General features: G+C 49.2%; 2 protein-coding genes across 2 annotated transcripts in view; both read left to right on the top strand.

Moving 5' to 3' along the window:
- Aldh1a3 (aldehyde dehydrogenase 1 family member A3) overlaps nucleotides 1-16,289 on the top strand; it is a 34,328-nt gene extending 18,039 nt beyond the window's left edge. Inside the window, exons 8-13 of the mRNA XM_021633274.2 lie at nucleotides 24-126; nucleotides 1,811-1,995; nucleotides 5,633-5,797; nucleotides 7,061-7,218; nucleotides 8,795-8,869; nucleotides 14,433-16,289. Coding sequence (XP_021488949.1) covers nucleotides 24-126; nucleotides 1,811-1,995; nucleotides 5,633-5,797; nucleotides 7,061-7,218; nucleotides 8,795-8,869; nucleotides 14,433-14,505 — 759 coding nt within the window. The 3' untranslated portion in view covers nucleotides 14,506-16,289. The remainder of the gene's footprint in view (nucleotides 1-23; nucleotides 127-1,810; nucleotides 1,996-5,632; nucleotides 5,798-7,060; nucleotides 7,219-8,794; nucleotides 8,870-14,432) is intronic.
- A 2,819-nt stretch (nucleotides 16,290-19,108) lies between these two features.
- The window catches only part of Lrrk1 (leucine rich repeat kinase 1), a 136,026-nt gene continuing 135,696 nt past the window's right edge, over nucleotides 19,109-19,438 (top strand). Inside the window, exon 1 of the mRNA XM_021633271.2 lies at nucleotides 19,109-19,239. The gene's annotated coding sequence lies outside the window, so the exon portion shown is untranslated. The remainder of the gene's footprint in view (nucleotides 19,240-19,438) is intronic.

Genomic DNA, 19,438 nt, shown 5'->3' with positions numbered 1-19,438 from the left:
CAGCCTGATTCTTACCCTTGAAGGTCGGGAAGCTGGTTAAAGAAGCCGCGTCCCGGAGCAACCTGAAGCGGGTCACCCTGGAGCTGGGAGGGAAGAACCCCTGTATCGTGTGCGCCGACGCTGACCGTGAGTGGCCGGGGCTGCAGGGCTCTTCTCTCTTCCTGGTGTGCATTCAGGACCCGAGGAGAGAAGCGTGGAAACACAGCGGCATGCTTTCCTCATGGGCAGGCCCGCCTGTTGCTCCCCCCACCCCCCGGGCTTAGAGAGGGTGAAGCACCAGGGCTGTGACCGGCAAGCACATGGCTTATGTGCCCTGCAGGGCCTGCGCCTGAAGGCTAAGTTCACCTTCCTGCCCCTAAGGAGGAGCCTGTGAGGGGCCTGCAGGCTGCGCCCAGGTTCTCCTACAAGAGCCCTTCCAGGCTGGGGAAGGAGGAGGCAGGTTCCCCACTCTGAGCATCCGTTTTTCTATATTCACAAAGCCACTGTCGCCACAGTGTTCTTAGGCTCTTGAGAAAGTTGAAGTGTTTCTTTCTTCCCTGTCTTGGGCCCAGAACACCAGAGGACAGCCTTGCTGACCCTTCAAAACACAAAACAAAAACACGCTCTGGGTGTCATTCCTGTGTGATCTCTTCCCCGGGAAAGCCACCTGCACAGCAGCTGGGAGCAACTAGTGTCTTGCCAGAGCGGTGTGACACAATATTAAAATGTATGTTGTTGTTGGCTGTTGTGTCCAGAAGAGGGCAGAAGGGACCACACTGGGCCTTCATTCTCCACCTGATCACTGGGTCACCTATCAAGAGGTGTGGCTCCTCAAAGACCTGAGAGCGCCTGTGCCTTAAAGAACAGCCTCCCCCACTGTCTGCCGGTGCCAGAAATTCCCTACACGACACAGAGAACAAAGCCTTCTATTCCACACTCAGATAAGCCTGGAATCTCAAATAGCCCTGAGAAATAAAGACACTGACACAGTTTCTCACTAAGATGGGATGGACTGGTAGCAGTTCCTTTCCCTAACGCTCATTTTCCATGGGAGAGAAGACAAGTGAGGAAGAGATGTTTCTGCTGGAGTCACTTGGCTTATGGGCACTGTTTTGGATGTTGCCTTACTGTGACTCACATTTAGGGCCCCAAACCCCCCACTGCAAAGAACCAGGACTATTTTGAGTTCTTGGGCCACTGTATCAGGGGGTTCCCACCTGCTGTCCTCTCGGTGAAGTGTCTGTAGGGCCTGGTTTTCCAGGGCCACGAAAACAGAGCCTGTCCCCTTTATCCTCCTTCCTCCTCCTCTAGGGAGCACCACTCCACACAATTAAATCCTGACATAATGCTCGGGGTGACACACACACACCACTCTGTCACTTCAGTCATCCTTCCTGGTTCCCATCAGGGACCAGAAAACGAACTGGTGTCTTGAAGAGGGGCAGTGCCAGCCGGGCTCCTGGCCCAGATGCAGGGGTGGGGTGCAGGGAGGTCAGAGAGCCTTGTGGGGCTGTTCTGTCACAACCTGTTGGAGCATAGCCCCTCCAGGGACAGGAAAGCTGGGGTGGGGGTTCCATGGAAGGGTGAACTGAGAAGTGTTCGCACCTCTGCACTCTGGCGAGTTAAAGGCCCTGGGAAGTCCTGCGCCTCAGACTTAACTCACACTTGGTGCGTCTAAAATCCTTTCTCCCATCAAGCGCCGAGAAAGAAAACTTCGTTTCTGAAATGCGGTCATCTGGGCCCTGTTTTCTTGTGGGGGCAATTAAGAGTTGCAGCTGTCAGGCCTGCTGTAACAACTTAATCGCTTCCTCTTGCCTCCCCCGACCCCCAGTGGACTTGGCCGTGGAGTGCGCGCATCAGGGAGTGTTCTTCAACCAAGGCCAGTGCTGCACCGCCGCCTCCAGAGTGTTTGTGGAAGAGCAGGTCTACGGGGAGTTTGTGAGGAGGAGCGTGGAGTACGCCAAGAAGAGGCCGGTTGGGGACCCCTTCGATGCCAAAACGGAGCAGGGGCCTCAGGTAATACGTCTCCACGTGTGGCGCTCCCCCGGGGGCTGAGCTAGGCAGCAGTAGGGCCACAGACAGGGTTCCTCCTCTAAGGAGAAGAGCCAGCCTGTGCTATCACTCATGGCCTTTCTCTAGAAGCCGAGGATGGAGTTGTTTCTGTCAGGAAATGGAGCGGCACCCACAGGGAACAGGGAGGATCCAGGAACAAGGCTATCTGCTGTACCCTGCAGCCTTCTTGATATGGTGACCTTCAAAGCCCGGGGCACAGCCAGGGCAAGGACTGACAAGCTGGTCTCAGGGGCCCTCAGGGCGACAGGCATCATAGCATGAGATAACCCGCAGGAACCAGAGGGCTCAGGCTTGTACCCTCAGCAATGAGAACAGGTTTCTGAAGGCCTGGTTTGGGAAGCCTGGATGGGATGCGAATGGCTGTAACCAGGAAGTTTAATAACATTTGTAAAGGGCACTTCCTGTGTGGCTAATGGTAAGTGAAAGCGATGGATATTTCAGAGGGCAGCCTGGCCAGCCCTCCCTGCACTGTTGCAAGAGAGCACGGCGGCAACCCTCTGCTTTTCTTTGCCAGACTCCTGTTCAGCCCTCACGTTTCCAGTCATATCCATGCCCTACCCATTGCTATCTGTCCCGGAAGCTCACTGAATTGGTGCCAAATGTTTTCACAGGAAACTGCTGAGCTCGGACTAGCCCCTACAGCTTTGTTCCTCCCAGACCTCACTTTGCTCATCTGGGAAATGGGAGTAGGAGAGTGTGTGACACCACCAGGAAGTGCTCCACAAAGGGAATAGACTTGTTTTAAGGGAGATGCAGTGACTGGCATCTCTCCCACCTAGGGGGCACACCCACCTCCGAGTGATTTCAGGATATCCTCGTCAGTTGTGCCTAGTTATTCTGTGTGGATGCTGGCTGAGGAAGGAGTGGAGGGGGATTTTCTGGCCAACCCTGACTCCAGTCCATGTGCTCTGTGGCCCTGGTGTCCTGTGTCCCTGGTGGGGAAGCTGTGTACATTCCTCATGCCCAGCCTCAAGCACAAACTCTGCAGTCCATGTTCTCAGTGCAAATGCGGCCACAAATAGAGCAAGTATAGAATCCATGAGGTGTAGCGTTAATCTGGAATGGGTGGGAAACACACTAGGGACAGCTTTTTCTCCTGTCATTTCTCTCCTTTTCTTCCCACGTGCAGCATTTCTGGGGAGTGGGTGTCTGTCCATTTCACCGGGGCTGGCTGTGCAGAGTGCTTTCGGACCTCACTCATGTCGTCTAACCGGGACGCTGTTTAGGATCCCGTCCATGTTCTTTTCCCTTTGCAAGACCTGTAAGGTTTTACTCTGCAAGGCAGCCCAGCTGTTTTACCATCTTCTCTCTGTCTCAGGCCCGTGGAAGAGCTAGCTGACCTAGATTGGGGGCCAGGGCTGGAGACTGCTGGCTGGAACATTCCATCATCTTTCGGGTTAACTTGGCAGCTGAGCAAGGAAGCCACCTGGCCTGCTCAGGATCCGGAGGCGTCCTCTGCGGAGGTCCTGTGGGGGCCATCTTTTCCCACTTCTGGTGCCGTGCCCCGCCCTGTCATCTCACTTCCTGCCAGATCTTTCTTCCTGTGCTGTAGGCACCAGCTGACATTTCACGGATGGTTATTAGATTTAAACAACCTGTTTATGAGGACTCATCGGGGAGCGTGGAGTTTGGGTGTGCTGGGCTTCTGACAGGCATCCTTGCTGCCTGTAGAACAGATGGGATCTGCCAGTAGAACATAGTCCCAGCCAGCCAAGACCTGAGGCCTGATGAAGTTCCTCCAGTGAGCTATGTCGGCCCTCTAGGAAGAGAGAGGGGGTTTTTTAACATAAGGATTATTTTTTCCACATTACAAAAAAAAAGTTTTAAGTGACATTAATCTATTTCATTTGTACATGTATACGTTTGTGTATACTCGTGGGGCACACATGCCACAGCCCTCATGGGGAGGCCAGAGACAGCTCTTTACTTCTACTGTGTGAACCCTTGCCGGGCCTGGGATTGAGCTCAAGCTGCCAGGCTTGAAAGCCAGCACCATTATCTGCTGAGCATCTCACCAGCCCTGTCTGGAACTTTTGAGCCAAGATGCGGTTCATCCAGAGCAAGGCTGCCAGGGCTTGAAACCGGATGTGTTTCGATTTCTTTCGTTACTTTTCTGTGTCAGCACTTGGCTCTAAACCCTCACCGTGTGCAAAGGACCACAGTGAAGGGGTGCCACCATCACCACACCACCGACACCCATTCTCACCCGTCCCCACAGCTGGGCTCCCACCATCTTTACTCCTGGCGTACCTTCCAGGATTTCCTTGCAAGTAGGCAAGCAAATGTCATTATGCACTTAGATTTCCTCCCCCTTCTCTATGAGAAAGAGATCATGCCGGCTCCCCCACTGGATCCTTTTCCATTGTTCCTTGAAAAGAAACGCAGAGGACTGTCACTGAACCTGGAGTTCACTAGGTAGGTTAGATGAGCTGACCAGGAATCCCCAGGGACCATCCTGTTCCCACCCTCCCAGTCCTGGGATTATAGGTGTGTGTCACCATGCCCAGTTTCTTCCATGGGTGCCAGATATCCAAAGTTATGTCCCCAAGTTTTACTGACTGAGTCATTTCTCCAGCCCCAATTTTTTTTTCTACTTAATGTTTCTGGGATGAAACCAAGTGTCCTATCTAAATGTCTCAGCAACCATGTTTTTGCTGAAAACTCTGTCTCCCTCATCCTGCCGGGGGGTGGGGAGGACAACTGTTTGTCACCTGGGTCATGATAAAAGCATGTGGATTTGAGGAAGAAGTCTATGAAGGAGAGGAGAGAGCAGCTTCCCTGTTGAGCTGTCCCAAGAAGCAATGGCCTTTTGGCAGCTGGTTGAATACCGAGTCCCCCAGCTGGGTGTTAATCTGTGGCATGGGGCACAGGGCACTTTCCAGCCAAGGAGGGGAATAGCAGAAGGAAGCACTGTTCTGATCAGTTCATTTCCCTCCAGCCATGAAGCAGCACCCTGTGTGTGAGGCTCACTCTGCTGTTTCCACGGGGGCTGAGTCAAGGGCTTGGCCCCTGCTCCCTTCTCTGCACTGTGTGATAAGATAATTCTAATAAGTGCCCACCCCCACCTACGGTATGCGGTGAGCAGGGTACAGGCTTGTCAGATAAATCTGACGCCACTAGACTTGAATTCTAGACAAACTGAAGACATCTTAGCGTCAGTATATCCGAAATGCTGCTCGGCACATACTTACACTGAAAGCTATGGTATGTTGTATTTCTGATAGCTACATTTAGCCAGGCAGCCTGTGATTGTACTTGTTAAACCCAGTAATGGTAGCAGAATTCCAAGACCTGAGAGAATACGACCAACTCAGAATCCATTTCACCCATAGACTTCCCTTACAGCGTGAGGAAGAAGCCAGATATGTGAATAAGGCCTCAGGCTGGAGGGGGCAATCCCACAGAGTACAGGTCTGTGAATGGGAAGGACATCTGCTCACAAGGCTCTCTGTTATCTGATCTAGGACTTGACAAGGACACAGCGGAGGAGCCGACCATTGATGGTGTGAAGGGCCATTGAAAATACTGGACAATAGTCCCCTCCTGGGAAGGAAGTCTAATTCCCTTCTGTGTTTTACAGATCGATCAAAAGCAGTTTGACAAAATCCTCGAGCTGATCGAGAGTGGGAAGAAGGAAGGGGCCAAGCTAGAATGTGGGGGGTCAGCCATGGAGGACAGAGGACTGTTCATCAAACCCACTGTCTTCTCAGACGTCACGGACAACATGAGGATTGCCAAAGAGGAGGTAGGTGGGGCTACGGCCAACCCGAGGTCTTTACAGGGCAAACAGTTGTGTTTCTGGGCAGCTCTGCTATCCTTTGGGGCTCAGGTGTCCCTGGTGTCCCACGGCTGGTAGTAGCTTCAGCGGTTCCAGTCCTGTTTCCGCTGTTGCTCATGGCTTCCAGGCAGCAGCAGCTCCCTCTCTCCTTCCAACACTGTTACATGTCCTCAGTGACATACACAGCCCAGGTCCACCATCTCTCAGTTTTGTGGAGTGTGTGTGTCTCGGGGGGGGGGGGGTGGTGGTGGTGCAGAAACCAAACTATGGATTCAGGAACCATGGCCACGTCACACTCTTCAGACTGTCCTTCAACAAGTATCCCTCAAGGAATTTGTTGCAGCTATAAATTCTCACTGACTTTTCTGCCACAGCTGTTATTGACAATGATGGAGATTAAGCACCCCCTCACTCCCCCCACCACAATAAAAGCATAAATATCCCTTTGCCCCTCACTTGAAATGTTAGGCACATGACTGCAATTCCTGCACAGGGGGTCTGAGGCCCAGTGGCTGGATTTTCAGGGGCTGCCTTCTGGAGCATGTGAGGGGGTGTGAGCTTCCCTGTGAGGTGTCAAAGGGTTTCTCAGGGGTGGCGCAAAGCTCAGATCTTTATGCACTTCCTTTTAACTTATTTTTGTTGTTGCTGCCGTTTTGCATACTTCTTGATGAGGAGTTCTGAGGAGGCTGAGGATTCGTCCAGAGACTGTGCACTCTCCTGGCACATATTCCCACCTACTGTTGAATCAATCACAAGCTCTCTTCAGAATCCCCTCTGCATAGGCCACCTTGTAGCTTCCCTTTCCCTTTCTTTGCTGTGTGACTATCATTCCTTCCCCTGGGACTCACTATAGCAACCGTTAAAGTATCTTCATTAAGTGACTGGAGAGAAGCATTCATCCACCCATGATCACCCTTCTAGAGAACTTTCCAGAATGCTATCCAATGCTTTTCCTTCTGCGCATGGGTTTTCCCAAAGCTGTGAGGCTGAAGGTTCCCAGAAAGAGAGCTGGCATGGAGGGATCATAAATACAGTGTATATTCTTGGATCATCTTTCACTTTTGTTCCATCTGAATCAGCTATCACACAGCTATAGAGGTCTCTGGACTTCTTTGTCTTGGTGGGAAGGGCTCTAAGACTATGGAAAGGCACAAAAGCCAGAAGGTCTGCTCAGGGCACACAGTCCTACCCTCACATGCCTCCTACTGCTCTCCTTGCAATTAATCACAGATTTTCGGACCAGTGCAGCCAATACTGAAGTTCAAAAATCTTGAAGAAGTGATCAAAAGAGCGAATAGCACTGACTATGGACTCACAGCAGCAGTGTTCACCAAAAACCTTGACAAAGCCCTGAAGCTGGCTTCCGCACTGGAGTCGGGGACAGTATGGTGAGCACTGAGCATTTTGTTGTTGTTGTTGTTGTTGTTGTTGTCTGGGCTTACTAGTTTCACTTTTCTTTATTTAGCGAAGATTCTGTTGCTAGGAGCCAAAGCTATTTACTGAAGCCAAAGCCAAATAATGAGCAAAGGTCATTTAGTGGAGACCTAAAGCTATTTAGTGAAAGAGTTACCTAGGATCCTAAATCATGGGTGATAGATTTGTGAGGACATCATTCTGTTAGTTTTAGAGCATCTGTGAGATATCTTAAGAAAACATCCTTACGGTATCTTGCAGGTGTAATATTCAACCCATGGAAGCACTCTTGCTATCTCCTGCAGCAGTAATTAAGCCTTCCCCCTTTTCCTGCCTTCTCCCTATATAAGTTGGGTAAAAATTTCTAATAAATGAGCCCTTGATCAGACAAACAGACTTGGCCTCCTTCCTTGTGTTTCTCGTCCTACCCCATTCTTTCACAATTCCCCCCCCCGCCCTTAGGAACTCGTTGAACTCCCGCAGGTTGGGACATTCTGTGATGTGAGCTCACTGTTTAAGTGCTCTGGTGATTGCCCTCTGAAATGGGTATCTTATGGCCTTAAGTTCTTCATTTTTCATATGAAAAAACCAAGACATACAAAAAGATGGCATCACAGAGCTAGTACAGTCGACCCTGCATGTTTTACTGCAGAGGATTATTCCTTGCTGAGTGACCCTACCCTTTGGCTACTCAAGTTCCTTGTATGTGCAGGTAGCTTAGGCACATCTTCCAGCTTGCTGGCTGGCTCTATCTGTCTGTCTGTCTGTCTATCTATCTATCTATCTATCTATCTATCTATCTATCTATCTGTCTGTATCGTGCTTGTGCTGTGGTCCAGGACCTGGAACATACTAGAAAAAGCATTTTACCTCTAAGACACACCCCTCCTGCAGCCCTCAAAATCATCCATGTGCTTCGCAGCACCCAACACAGTGCTGTGTTGGTATCTGTTGTACAATATTGTTTAGGGAACGTTGGCAAGTCGAAAAGCAACTGCCAAAACTCTGGGTCTGAAGTTGGTTAAGTCTGTGAGTGTAGACTCACAGTGAGGGTCATCAAGGGCCACTGGACGTAGTCAAGGAGGCTCCAAAGCCTGGACCTTCGACCCACTGTGCTGTGCTACCTCTCTGATTTTGTCTCTGCTGGATTCTAAAACCCATATATAAGTAACCTGCAAGGTATGGGCACTTATCCCTGCTCACTGATAATTCTGAAGGCTGATACTCATGCCCATCTTTCAAATGAGTGAAACGAGACTCAAAGAGGTCGAGCAAGCTTAGAGTCACATAGACTAGGAAGCAGAACTCTGAGGTCAGGACTGCCTTGTTGTACAGCTAACTCATCCCAGAGCTTTCTTCCTCAGAATACTCTAATTGTAGTTTCTGCGGGATAAACAGGAAGGGGGAGTAAAGAGCAGAAGGAGTGTGTTATGTTCTAGTTATTGAAACTCTGACCAAAGGCCGTGTGTTAGGCATCACTGTGCCTCCAGTGTCTTAAGATGCAGGCTTGTGTTCTCCAGGTAACCTGGGCATCTTTTGCTCTTTCTCTAGGGTCAACTGCTACAATGCATTCTATGCACAGGCTCCATTTGGTGGCTTCAAAATGTCTGGGAATGGTAGAGAATTGTAAGTATTTCTGATCCCCCACATCCCCCGCTGCCAAGAAGTCTACTGGTCCCTCAATGGAGACTGCTTGGGATGTCTCCTTTCTTGCTTCCCTCTTTCCCATCCTTGTCCTTCTCTAAGCCAACCAGCCTGCAGCCTTCACTTCTTGTCCTGACCAGCGCCATCACCCTAGGGACAATCTACAGTTCTTAGGCCTAGGCTAGCAGGATAAGAATGTGACAAACAAGGGTATTATGACACTTCTATCTCCATTTTGGGTAGTGAAAACACACTGGGTCAATTCGGGCCCTGAATCTGCCCAGCTTTGCTTTGAGAACCTGGCACAAGCTTGGAGGACATGCTGTGGGTGACCCTGCTTCCTTTTGGGTAGTTTTTGTGGGACTGTGTTATACCTCCATGGTCCCAGCAGTACATTTTGGGCCTGAACAAGTTCCTCAAGTCTTTCCCTCCTGGTCTCCAGAGATCAAGGATCTTACCTCTGGCCTGGGCCGAAGCTGGGTGGGGTGTCCCTGGGTAAAAAATGCTGGGGTCCATGGAGACTGCTCTCTCCATTTCCCCTTACTGCCATCCTGGATTGTACTAACCAGTCTGGACAAACCTCTCGGTAGGCTCAGTTTCTGGGGAGCCATCTATGACAACACCCCAAGGCTGTTGCTGGACATTTCCGGGGGGGTTGTATTCTCCCTTTTACTTAAGCAGTCTGTCTTTACTTACAAATGCATTGTCTTCTACATGTTTGTACCTCTAGTCAGAGCAGACCCGGCACTTCTCTTCAGCCTAGGCCTTAGTGAAGTCACAGAGCAGCTCTCCTGGTAGATCCTTATGGTGGAGGGGGCTGCCTTCCCCTGTTTTTTGACAATCTACTTGAATTTGGGACCCCTTACTCCACATCAGCTCTTGTACAGATCATCCTCAACTCATGACAGATGCCCAGGGGTCATCTGCACACATGAACAGAAAACACAGAATGGCTTCTGTACCCATGACTGGTTCTCTTGCAATAAATTCCTGATTCTTGGCCACAGAGACCCATGGCAGGAGCTTGGTGGCACTCCATTGGCAGTCCATTTGCCATTTTGGAGCCTCTACTTCATGGCCTCTCAAAGGGACTTGCCCGCTGAGGATGGGAGGCCAGGGCTACGGCTTCCTGAATTCCCTTCAGGCTCCCACAGTAGTAACAACGCTGGTGATGGCTGGCACTTTGCTCAGCACAGACTCTGGAAGGTTTTGAGAGCCCCTCCTTTCTTCATGGTCTCAGAGACAGTCCATGAGAGGAGATAACAACTTTCAGGAGAAGACACGGACCCAGGAGGGGGGCAGAAGAGTTAAGAGTGGGGCTGGAGAGATGGCTCAGCCATTGAAGGCTGGGCTCACAAGCAAAATGACGAGAGTTAAGAATAACATTGGCACCTTGGGCTTGGGTAGCCCAGGGCTCGCTAGTCAGACCACCTGTGCCTTTTTGGTTTTTTGAGTTTTGTTTTGCAGTACTGGGCATTGAGCTGAGGTCATTCAGGATGCTAGCCAAGTTCCCTACCACTGAGCTAGGAGTCAGCTCAGTAAACCTCTTCAAATAAACCCAGCTGAGCTCATGTGGTCACTTGTCTCCTCTGGTCTCTGTCTTTACCTAGGCAGGCTGCAAGGGCTAAGGAACCCATACCCCTCACAGCCTTCCTTTCAGAGGCCAGGAGGCAGTGAGCACTCCAGTCCCCTAAGTGAAGGTCATTTGGAAGGACACAGAGCGACTGGAAGGCATAGAGGGGACACTTGCTGCCTGGCTTTTCCCAGCATCACTGGAAATTCAGTGTGCAGTTTTCTTACCTGGGCCTACTCCCTATCAACCTCGGGTGGGGTTCATGGTCCCTAAGCCTGCCCACTGGCTTAGGTCTAAGCTCACAGACCTCAGTCATGTTTCATCCTGACAACTGCTCTGGGGGTTTTCTTGAATGTCTGCTTTTTGGATATTTGGCATATATTTTCCTGAAGCTTTTTGTTGATGAGGTATTTTAAAAGTCATTCATAGGGAGCATGGAAACTGCCTTGAAAAATAATTTCTATTTTCAGTTGTTTCAAATTAATGTCTCCGTGTTACAACATGTTCCCCTTTCCTATGATGGAGCACCAAACGGTGGATTCCATGGTTTTCCCCAAACTAATCACTGGGGCTGGGCTGGTTACTGGCTGCTCACCCGCCAGCCCTTCTGGGATATGTTTCTGGGCTGGTCTTGGACAGAGCCTGAAAAGTCTTATCCTCCTAGTGCATTGCTTTCTGGTTCTTTGATTTGCAGTGTAAGTAAGGCTTACAGCATCCAAGCCAGCAAACAAAAACTCATACAATGAGGTCAGACCTTCCTCCCTGACCCTCAGTCCCACCTGTTCACGGAACCACTGCTCATTTATTTTGTTCATTCACTCATTGATTCACATGGTAAACAGTCATCTTTGCCTTTCTAAATTAAGAAAAATTAATCTTATATTTTTAAGAAAAATTAACGGTGGAAACAAAAATAAACCAATGCTTGATCTTGGCCTCCCGCCTGGCCTCGTGTTTCCCAGCTGGATCTCTAAGGACCTCCATGCTGACAGCAGTTTGTCCAAGGGCAAAACCGCAGTGGACCCCGTGGGCATGAGGGCATGTTGGCATGACTATAGTCATACACTTTCACAAAGGATGCGATTTTCAGTCTCTTGGTGATTTTCTTCTTGCAAATATTTGTTGACCGTCTTTACTCCTCCAAGCTTGGTTGGTGTTAAGTTCTGGGCATTTGTCAGTGAACTGTTGTCAATCCTTGTCCCCATGGTTATTCTAGGGAGATTTTTTGGGGGGAGGGGGGTGAGGAAAGCTGAGCTCCCAAATGGCTTTGGTTGCTGAGGTAGAAATGGCTGGGTGAGGGGTTGAATGAGGATAGCAGAAACTTGAATCAGAACAACAGATGAGGAAATAGAAAGAAGACTGAGGAATCTACATCCTGTTTCTTGCAAGACTGCTGACACGTCTGAGCTTTTCAACACGAGCTAATTCAGAAAGAGTCCATCTAGATTGATAAATCACTAACACTTAGAAGTTTTGCAAAGCAACACTATTTTCTCATTTTGAGAGTTTATGGTGTGTTTTCTATGGATATGCATAAATCTGCTCATTCTTTTTTCTTTGCTAATGTGGAAGAAAGCTACTTTTTGCCCTCAGAAATGGGTCTTGGATACCCCCAGTCTTTTAGTGAAAGCCTCCTAGAATGGGCGTTAGTGTCATTTCCACGGGATTTTATTATTACAAACTCTGTTTATATACCTCTTTATGGGTAAACATTTATGTAATTAGGGTGACTGTTTTCAGAATGAATTCCTAGAATTCAGTGCTCGGCCACATGAAAGTACTCTTGTCTCCGTGTGGGTTCCCATGTCTTCAAGTGTGAGCGTTGAGTGCCTCTTTCACACTTACTGGAATTTGCATTTCTTTTTTTTTCTGCAAAATATGAGTATGTCCTCTGTGGAATGTTTTCATTCTGTTGTTTGTGTTTCCCCTGTTGCTTTGCAAGAAGGCCCAGTACGTTGATGAAAACAGCACACCTTCTTAATGGCGACATTACTCACTCAGCACAGAGTGGCCTATGTGAATTCTCTGTAGCTGATCACTGAAAAGGAGTGTTGGCATCCCCCTTGCACAGCTGAGATCATCAATGCCGATGAGCTAGACTCATCTACACGATTCTGGGTCCTAGTTGCTCTTATAGTTAAGCAGGCATCAGAATCACCCAGGGAACCTACTGGACTGAACCTTTCTTGACTCTGCTGAGGGAATTGCTGATGCCTTCAATATACTGGCTTTTCTGGCACTGCAAAATTAGTGTCTTAGATGACATGGCATGTGATCCACCCTCTGAAGGATAGGCACAGCTCTCTCTGAGCTTAGATTGAGGTGGCAGCTAGCCTGCATCCTCTTTAGAGGCTGTGCGGACTGAGTTTCCTTGCCTTACCCAGCCCTCAGAGGCTAACCTCCTACTCAGCCGATATCCTTTTCCATCTTTCCAACCCACCCAGTAGTACCTTTCTGTGTCTTGTCTCACTTGTGCTCAGTTCTCTTCCTCAACACTTAAGGACTAGTTGGGCAACTCAAATGACCCAGAAAAATCTCTTTTTGGAAGTCAATTGATTACCCACAAGAATTCCTTCCATCTCTAGCATCAGTTCTCCCTTGTTGTGTAACCTAACTTGTGCACCAGGACAGAGGAGTAGGGTATGGACACATTTTACTATTTTCTTTTTCATTTTTTAAAACTTATTTATTTTTTTAATTAATTACAGTCTGTTCACTTTGTATCCCAGCTATAGCCCCCTCCTTTGTCCCCTCCCAATCCCTCCCTCCCTCCTTCTTCTCCTCTCATGCCCTTCCCCAAGTCCACTGATAGGGGAGGTCTTCCTCCCCTTCCATCTGACCCTAGCTTATCAGGTCCCATCAGGACTGGCTGCATTGTCTTCCTCTGTGGCCTGGCAAGGCTGCACCTCCCTCAGGGGGAGGTGATCAAAGAGCCAGCTACTGAGTTCATGTCAGAGACAGTCCCTGTTTCCATTACTAGGGAAGCCTCTTGGACACTGAGCTGCCATGGGCTACATCTGTCCAGGGGTTCTAGGCCTGCCCAATTTTACCTGCCACAGTAGGCCTGGGTGAGAGTCTCAGAATCTACATTTCTGAAACACAGAAGTAAGGCGGCAGCTGCTGCTGCTGCTGCTGCTGCTGCTGCTGCGCTGCAGGGTTTTAGGTCTTAGAGATGAGACAGGGCTGTCGCTCAGATCTTCAGCACAGAGACTGAAATGGCCATCTCTACCCCTACCTTTTCTGGAACCAGAATCTATTGGGGTGTGTGTGTGTGTGTGTGTGTGTTTCTGCAACCAATAAAGTATATATACTAGGGAGGAACAGCATCCAAGCTGCCTCTAAGAAGGGCATCCACTCCAATGATGGTCTGTGATGCCTAGGAAAAAAATCCCTAGCCCCTATAAGATGTAAGGGAAGGAAATATGCCAGAGGTTCTACCCTGTGGGTCATCACCTCCCTCTGTCTAACCTGTGCCAGTGGTTGCTCCCTTTCCCCTGCTCCTCTTACAGCTGTTTCCTTTAGAACCTGATGTCCCTGTGGTGCCCTGGCCACCCCCTCAAGCTTAGACATCACCTTATCTGTCTCTTCCAATAGAAACCAATCATTGCTTAAAACTTACATAGTCAGTGCAGTTCTCACAGCCCAGGTACCTCATTCCCCATAGAGGCCCCTCTTCCTGACCGAGAGAGCTGACCTTGTGTTTGTTCTGTTGTTCTCACCTCTCACTGTCCAAAAGCAGAGTCTCAGTTCTTTTAACTGCTTCGAAAGCCTCCCACACAGGAACTTAACATTTAGACTTACATTTCCAGTTTCTGTCGCTTACTAAGTAAGGGCATCATCATCCCTTACTATGTCCAGGTGCCACACGTGTCCTGTCACTCAAACCGTCCAACAGAGTGTTCGGGCACTGGAAGAGTTTTCCCGGAACCGTGAATGGATGGTGTGAACTTCTCCCTTCTTTTCTGTCACCAGAGGTGAATATGCTCTGGCTGAGTATACAGAAGTGAAAACCGTCACCATCAAGCTCGATGACAAGAACCCTTGAAGGACAGACCGACTTCTTCCTCAAAAGCTGGACCGCTGACCATGGCAACTCCAACTTGCCATTGCAGAGAGCAGGGTGACAGTGCTCACCCTCCCAGGACCCTCTCTTCTGGACACACGATCTACTGGAGTTTAACAGTTTTGATTTTCCTCTCACACTCATCCTTTACGGACCAAACTGTGGGTGGCTGGATGTTCTGTGTGAACCTGAGGCCTTCCTGGGGAGGAACACTTATCCAGCTCTGGCTTTGCCTTTAGACTAAGTGCAGGACACTGCAAACACATCTGGGGCCCTGCTACTGCAAGGTGGTCTCTGGCGTGTCCCGCAGTTACTTTAAATGCTTCGCTCACCCCAGTAGGAATGTGAAAAGAGCCCACTGCATGTCCTGCAAGCAGATCTGCTCTTGCGACCATGCCTTGGGGGTCACCCGTGCACAGAACAAGGCCCCCCCTCATTCTGAGGCACAAGTGGGACTACTCACAAGCAAAGGATTAGTGTTGAAATGAAAGGAGGATTCCAGGGACCCGGTGTGGGGAACTTAGGGACTCATAAGCCACGGAAAGGCACCAGGAGCCTTTCAGTTCTACGGGGTTGCCGGTTGGAGAGGCTGCGCGTAGACACTGACTGTGGGATTCACCTTGAAAACAATCCTGACTTTGGAATTACCAAACCAACAACCCAAAGAACCTTCCCTACAGTTACAAGTTTCATAACTAAGGCCCATCTTGGGCAGAGAATATCCGTTGCCACTGAGGACTCATTTGAGAGCTACCACAGCAGAGCAAACCCTAGACAGTCAAACCCTAGACATTTGACACTCAGAGCCATCGTTCACTTTTGCAGTTTACCCGTTTCTAATACATCCAATAATGAACACACCCACTTCCTTTTTCTCGTCTCGGGCTCCATTACCCGTTTTAGATCAGTAAAGCACATGCCACCAAGAGACAGCTGCCACTGCATAGCTCCGTAGTCATAAAAATCCAGTTTGGATTTTCATTTCTGGTTGGCCAACACATAGCACCTGGATCCCATAGTGGAACAGATCACCAGCCAAGTGGTCTGGGTATTGGCATTCACATTATGACATTTTTCTTTTCCTCTTTGGTATATCCATACGATATACAATTCCAGGTTTGAACTTGGGAAACTAAAAACCGTTCCCATAAAGCTTTAAGGATAAAACCAAACTCATTGGGTTGGCTGCTGTTCGGGTACTTTCACCGTCAGTCACATGCACCTCTCTAGTTGAACGTGACGCTTACATTTGAGGATGAGGGTTAAGACTGAGCAACAGTGAAAAGGAAGGCTCCTCCTCCCAGAACCAGTGTGTGCATGAAGAATACGATACATGATTTGGGGGCTCCCCGTTTACCTTCTTTCCTCCCTCAGCACTTGTACTACCAGTAACTGGTTAAATCAGGATTTGGCCTCAGACACTGAATTTTGAGTATCTCAATAACTCTAGGCACTACCCTTCTACCATAGTACATCAGAGGGTTGCTCCTCTTCTGTTGTACAATAATGCCTTTAATATGAAATGTTACATTATTTATAATTGGTATCATTAATGTATCTTTTTATAGCTGTAAGTACACAGAGGTAGTATATTTAACCTTCTGTAATATACTGTATTTAGAAATGAAAATCTATATAATGTTAGGTTTCACCTCTTCCAAGGTTTACCCCTGTGGTATGGTTTTTAAATCAACTGGACTGGGAATTTTGATCCTAACTTCAGATTGTGTTCAACAATGATAAAATAAAATTGGACATTTGAGAAATGTTATTATTTTTTCAATGAAGGACTAACCCATTTGAAATCTGTGGCAGGCCTTTCTCTTTCTGAGACTTCTGGGCACTGTGGCTTTTGATAAGGTGATGGCAAAGGCAATGATAAAATTATTCTCCTTCAGTAAGTCACACACAGGGCTTTTCTTGATGGTAACATCCATTTCTATAGCGGTAGATGTCGAATAGCTCCGTGGCTTACAGGCTAAGTGTAAGGTGCTTTCTATGCTGCCGAGTCCCTTTTCATCACAAAGCAATGATGACTGAGTGCAGAAAATGAGGTGGTGGGGAAAAACTCTTGTCCTCAAATAGTGACCATGGGTCTATTTTTGTGACTTTTCTCTATGATCATCTAAGGGTCTGGACTTAACTTAGCCAAAGTTCTTAAAGCTTCTAACTGCCAAGAAACATCAGTCACCCGGCTATGACCTGCCACTGATGCTGGAACAGAAACTGTCCCTGGGCTTGGATAGGTCTGGAAAGGTCAAACTGTGACCTCAGCATCAAAAGCCCAGGCAGCCGGCTCATGTGGAAAAGCACCACCCCCTTAAAAATGGCATGAGGGAGGTTGAACCAGATCTCTCTCAGTGTGCACTTGTGTGTGTTTTGCTGTATTAATGAACATTTCGTTTCTTATCCAAACATGAACAGAAAATGATATAAAAAGGACATCTTTGATTGTTCAATTAATTAGAACATGCCTGCCTCGAGAGAACCCCTCTAAAGACGTGTATGTGTGTGTGTGTGTGTGTGTGTGTGTGTGTGTGTGTGTAGAAGGGGGCAGGGGTACATGTGTATATGCACTTGTATGCTCGTGGTTGGGCACATTCTCTAAAAGAAGACACTTTGGGATGCTCTAGCTTCACCTCTTGTTGAGGGCCTTTGTTCTGATGTATTCTCCTTGCTAGAATCCATGCATCAGCCTGTGCTTGCGGGTAGAGATTTGGGGGTCTTTTAGTTACTGTTGGGGGCATCAAAAGAAAGTATTTGGCTGAACAAAGGCAAGCATCAGTTAGCCTCAGTGTAATGTTCATTCTGAGAGGTAGGTAGGTGGCTGATCTACCTCTGGCTGTGGTCTACCAGATGACCCCGTTGTAGATAGGGTCATTCCAACCTCAGGCTTCTGAAAATCTGGGTGGGATGTGAGGAAACACAAAAAGAACATGGGTCTGCAAGAATGAAAAATAAGTGAAAAAGGAGTTTTTAGTTGCTCTGCAATAGCCTCCTTTGCACACTTGTGACTAAAACACGCCTGCTGGGTAGAGTTGAATGCTGAAATGTGGCCATCTCAAAAAAAGGCCAGATATGTGTCAAATGTTCCGGATGTTTTTTGTTTTAGTTTTTATTTTGTTGTTGTTGTTGGTGGTGGTGGTGGTGGTGGTGGTGGTTTTGTCTTATTTTTTTTACATTGGGCATTTTTCCTAACCTATTTCCAGGCTTGTTTAAAGGGGAAATTTTCTTTTTCTTCTTAAAGTTTATTTATTTTTTTTATTCACTTTACATCCTGGTTTGATCCCCATCCTTCCTCCTCTCCCAGTCTCACCTTTCCTCTCCCCCCACCTATTCCTCAGAAAAGGGACCACCCGTTCCCATCCACCCCAGCTCATCATCAAGTAAAGGGGAAATCATTCTCGCCACAGTAAGAATTGGCAAGGTAAGTTCCCTAGTGTTGGTCCTGGCACTAGGCTTAGATGTCCTCAGAGTAACGCTAGGTGGCAGTGATGTATGCCCTGAAGGCGGCACCCACCCAGGCTTATTCAAACTGCTGAGGCCATGCCTTGGAAATTATTAGGGACTTTTCTGAAGCCGTCGTATTGCTGCGCTTGCCAGTTGGTCTGAGGACCTCGATGGCGAGGACAGCGTTGCAGAACTGCGTCTCCTTTTTTTTTTTTTTTTTTTTTTTTTGAAAAGGTGTTCGGTGGAGGGAAAGCAGAGCATAGCAATGATGCCAAATAGGGACCCAAACACCAGCTCTAAGTGCACCCTCGCGGTGTTCCTGAAGTAGCTCAGGGGGTCCACAGCTGCCCAGATTCTTACACGCTTTGCGCTCGGTCTCGGCAACATTCGTTTTGACCGGAGTTGTGCCTAAGTGCAGAGCCGCTTTTCCGCCAAGGATTGTCTTTTCCGGGTATTCTGGAGTGGAATCTTTTCTTGGTATTCAGGAGCGGAATCAGAAGCCCGCCTGCAGCTTGGCCGTGTGTGTTTAGCCTGCCTTTGGTTATTATCCTCAGTGGCATCACCTGACAACATTCCACCATGTTTTTACACCTCAGCACCACGAGCAGCCAGGCAGGTGGCGAGCGCCTGTTGCTACTCCAGAGCACGAATATCTCTAAAAGGAATCACCAGCTCGTGCTATCTTTGCAAATGTCCGTAACTAAGTGTGGTGAAAGGTTTCCAAAACATCACCACCCTTTAAAAAGTAGTTCCTGCCTCACTCCCTAAAGCCCCGCACACACATTGATAGGCTCGTCCTTTTACTCTTTACAGCCAGAGCGCACAGCCAGCATACAGGATAGAAATTAATCAGAGCAGAGGCCGAGCCTAGCACGGGACAGTCTTTTCACTGTGCCTGTCCCTAGGGAAGACAGCAGGGCATCGGAATTTGGGGAGGACTCCACAAAGTCTCAGGGGCCCTAGCATCTACCGAGGCACAAGAGCTTGGACCTGGACGTCTTGCAGCCAGGGAAGCCGAGGCAGCCCTCCTCCCTCCAGGGGGACCGTGTGGGTCTGTGCGAGGCCTGGGGACGGCCGACCCTCTGGCACAGCCCGGCTTCCGCGCCACCCGCCGTCCCCGCCCGCCAGGCGGCCACAGGATTGAGGAAGTGCGTCTGGCCCCGCGGCGGCGGCGGCCAGAGCTTTGCAGGGTAGAGCCCGGCAGAACACGCAGGCCCCGGCCCGCTGCTGTCGCCAGTCCCCGGTTCCCGGAACCCGCCACCGCAGGTAAGCGCCAAGCGGGGCCGAGCCCTGCCCGGGGACCCCGGTAAAGCCTGCACCCCGAGAGCCAAGCTTCGCCCGCGCCGCCCCGTCCCGCGCCCGGGTCCCCGCGTGCAGCCGCGGCCGTCGGTCCTGAACCGTGCGCCCCGCCACGCAGCCCCTCTCTCCAACCCCGCACCCCGCACCTCAGGAGGCGGCGTGCACA

This window comes from Meriones unguiculatus, chromosome 14 (assembly GCF_030254825.1).
Source record: "Meriones unguiculatus strain TT.TT164.6M chromosome 14, Bangor_MerUng_6.1, whole genome shotgun sequence".
Classification (NCBI taxonomy): Eukaryota; Metazoa; Chordata; class Mammalia; order Rodentia; family Muridae; genus Meriones; species Meriones unguiculatus.
Note: the sequence above shows the minus strand (reverse complement) of the source record. Positions and strands in the feature narration are given on the sequence as shown.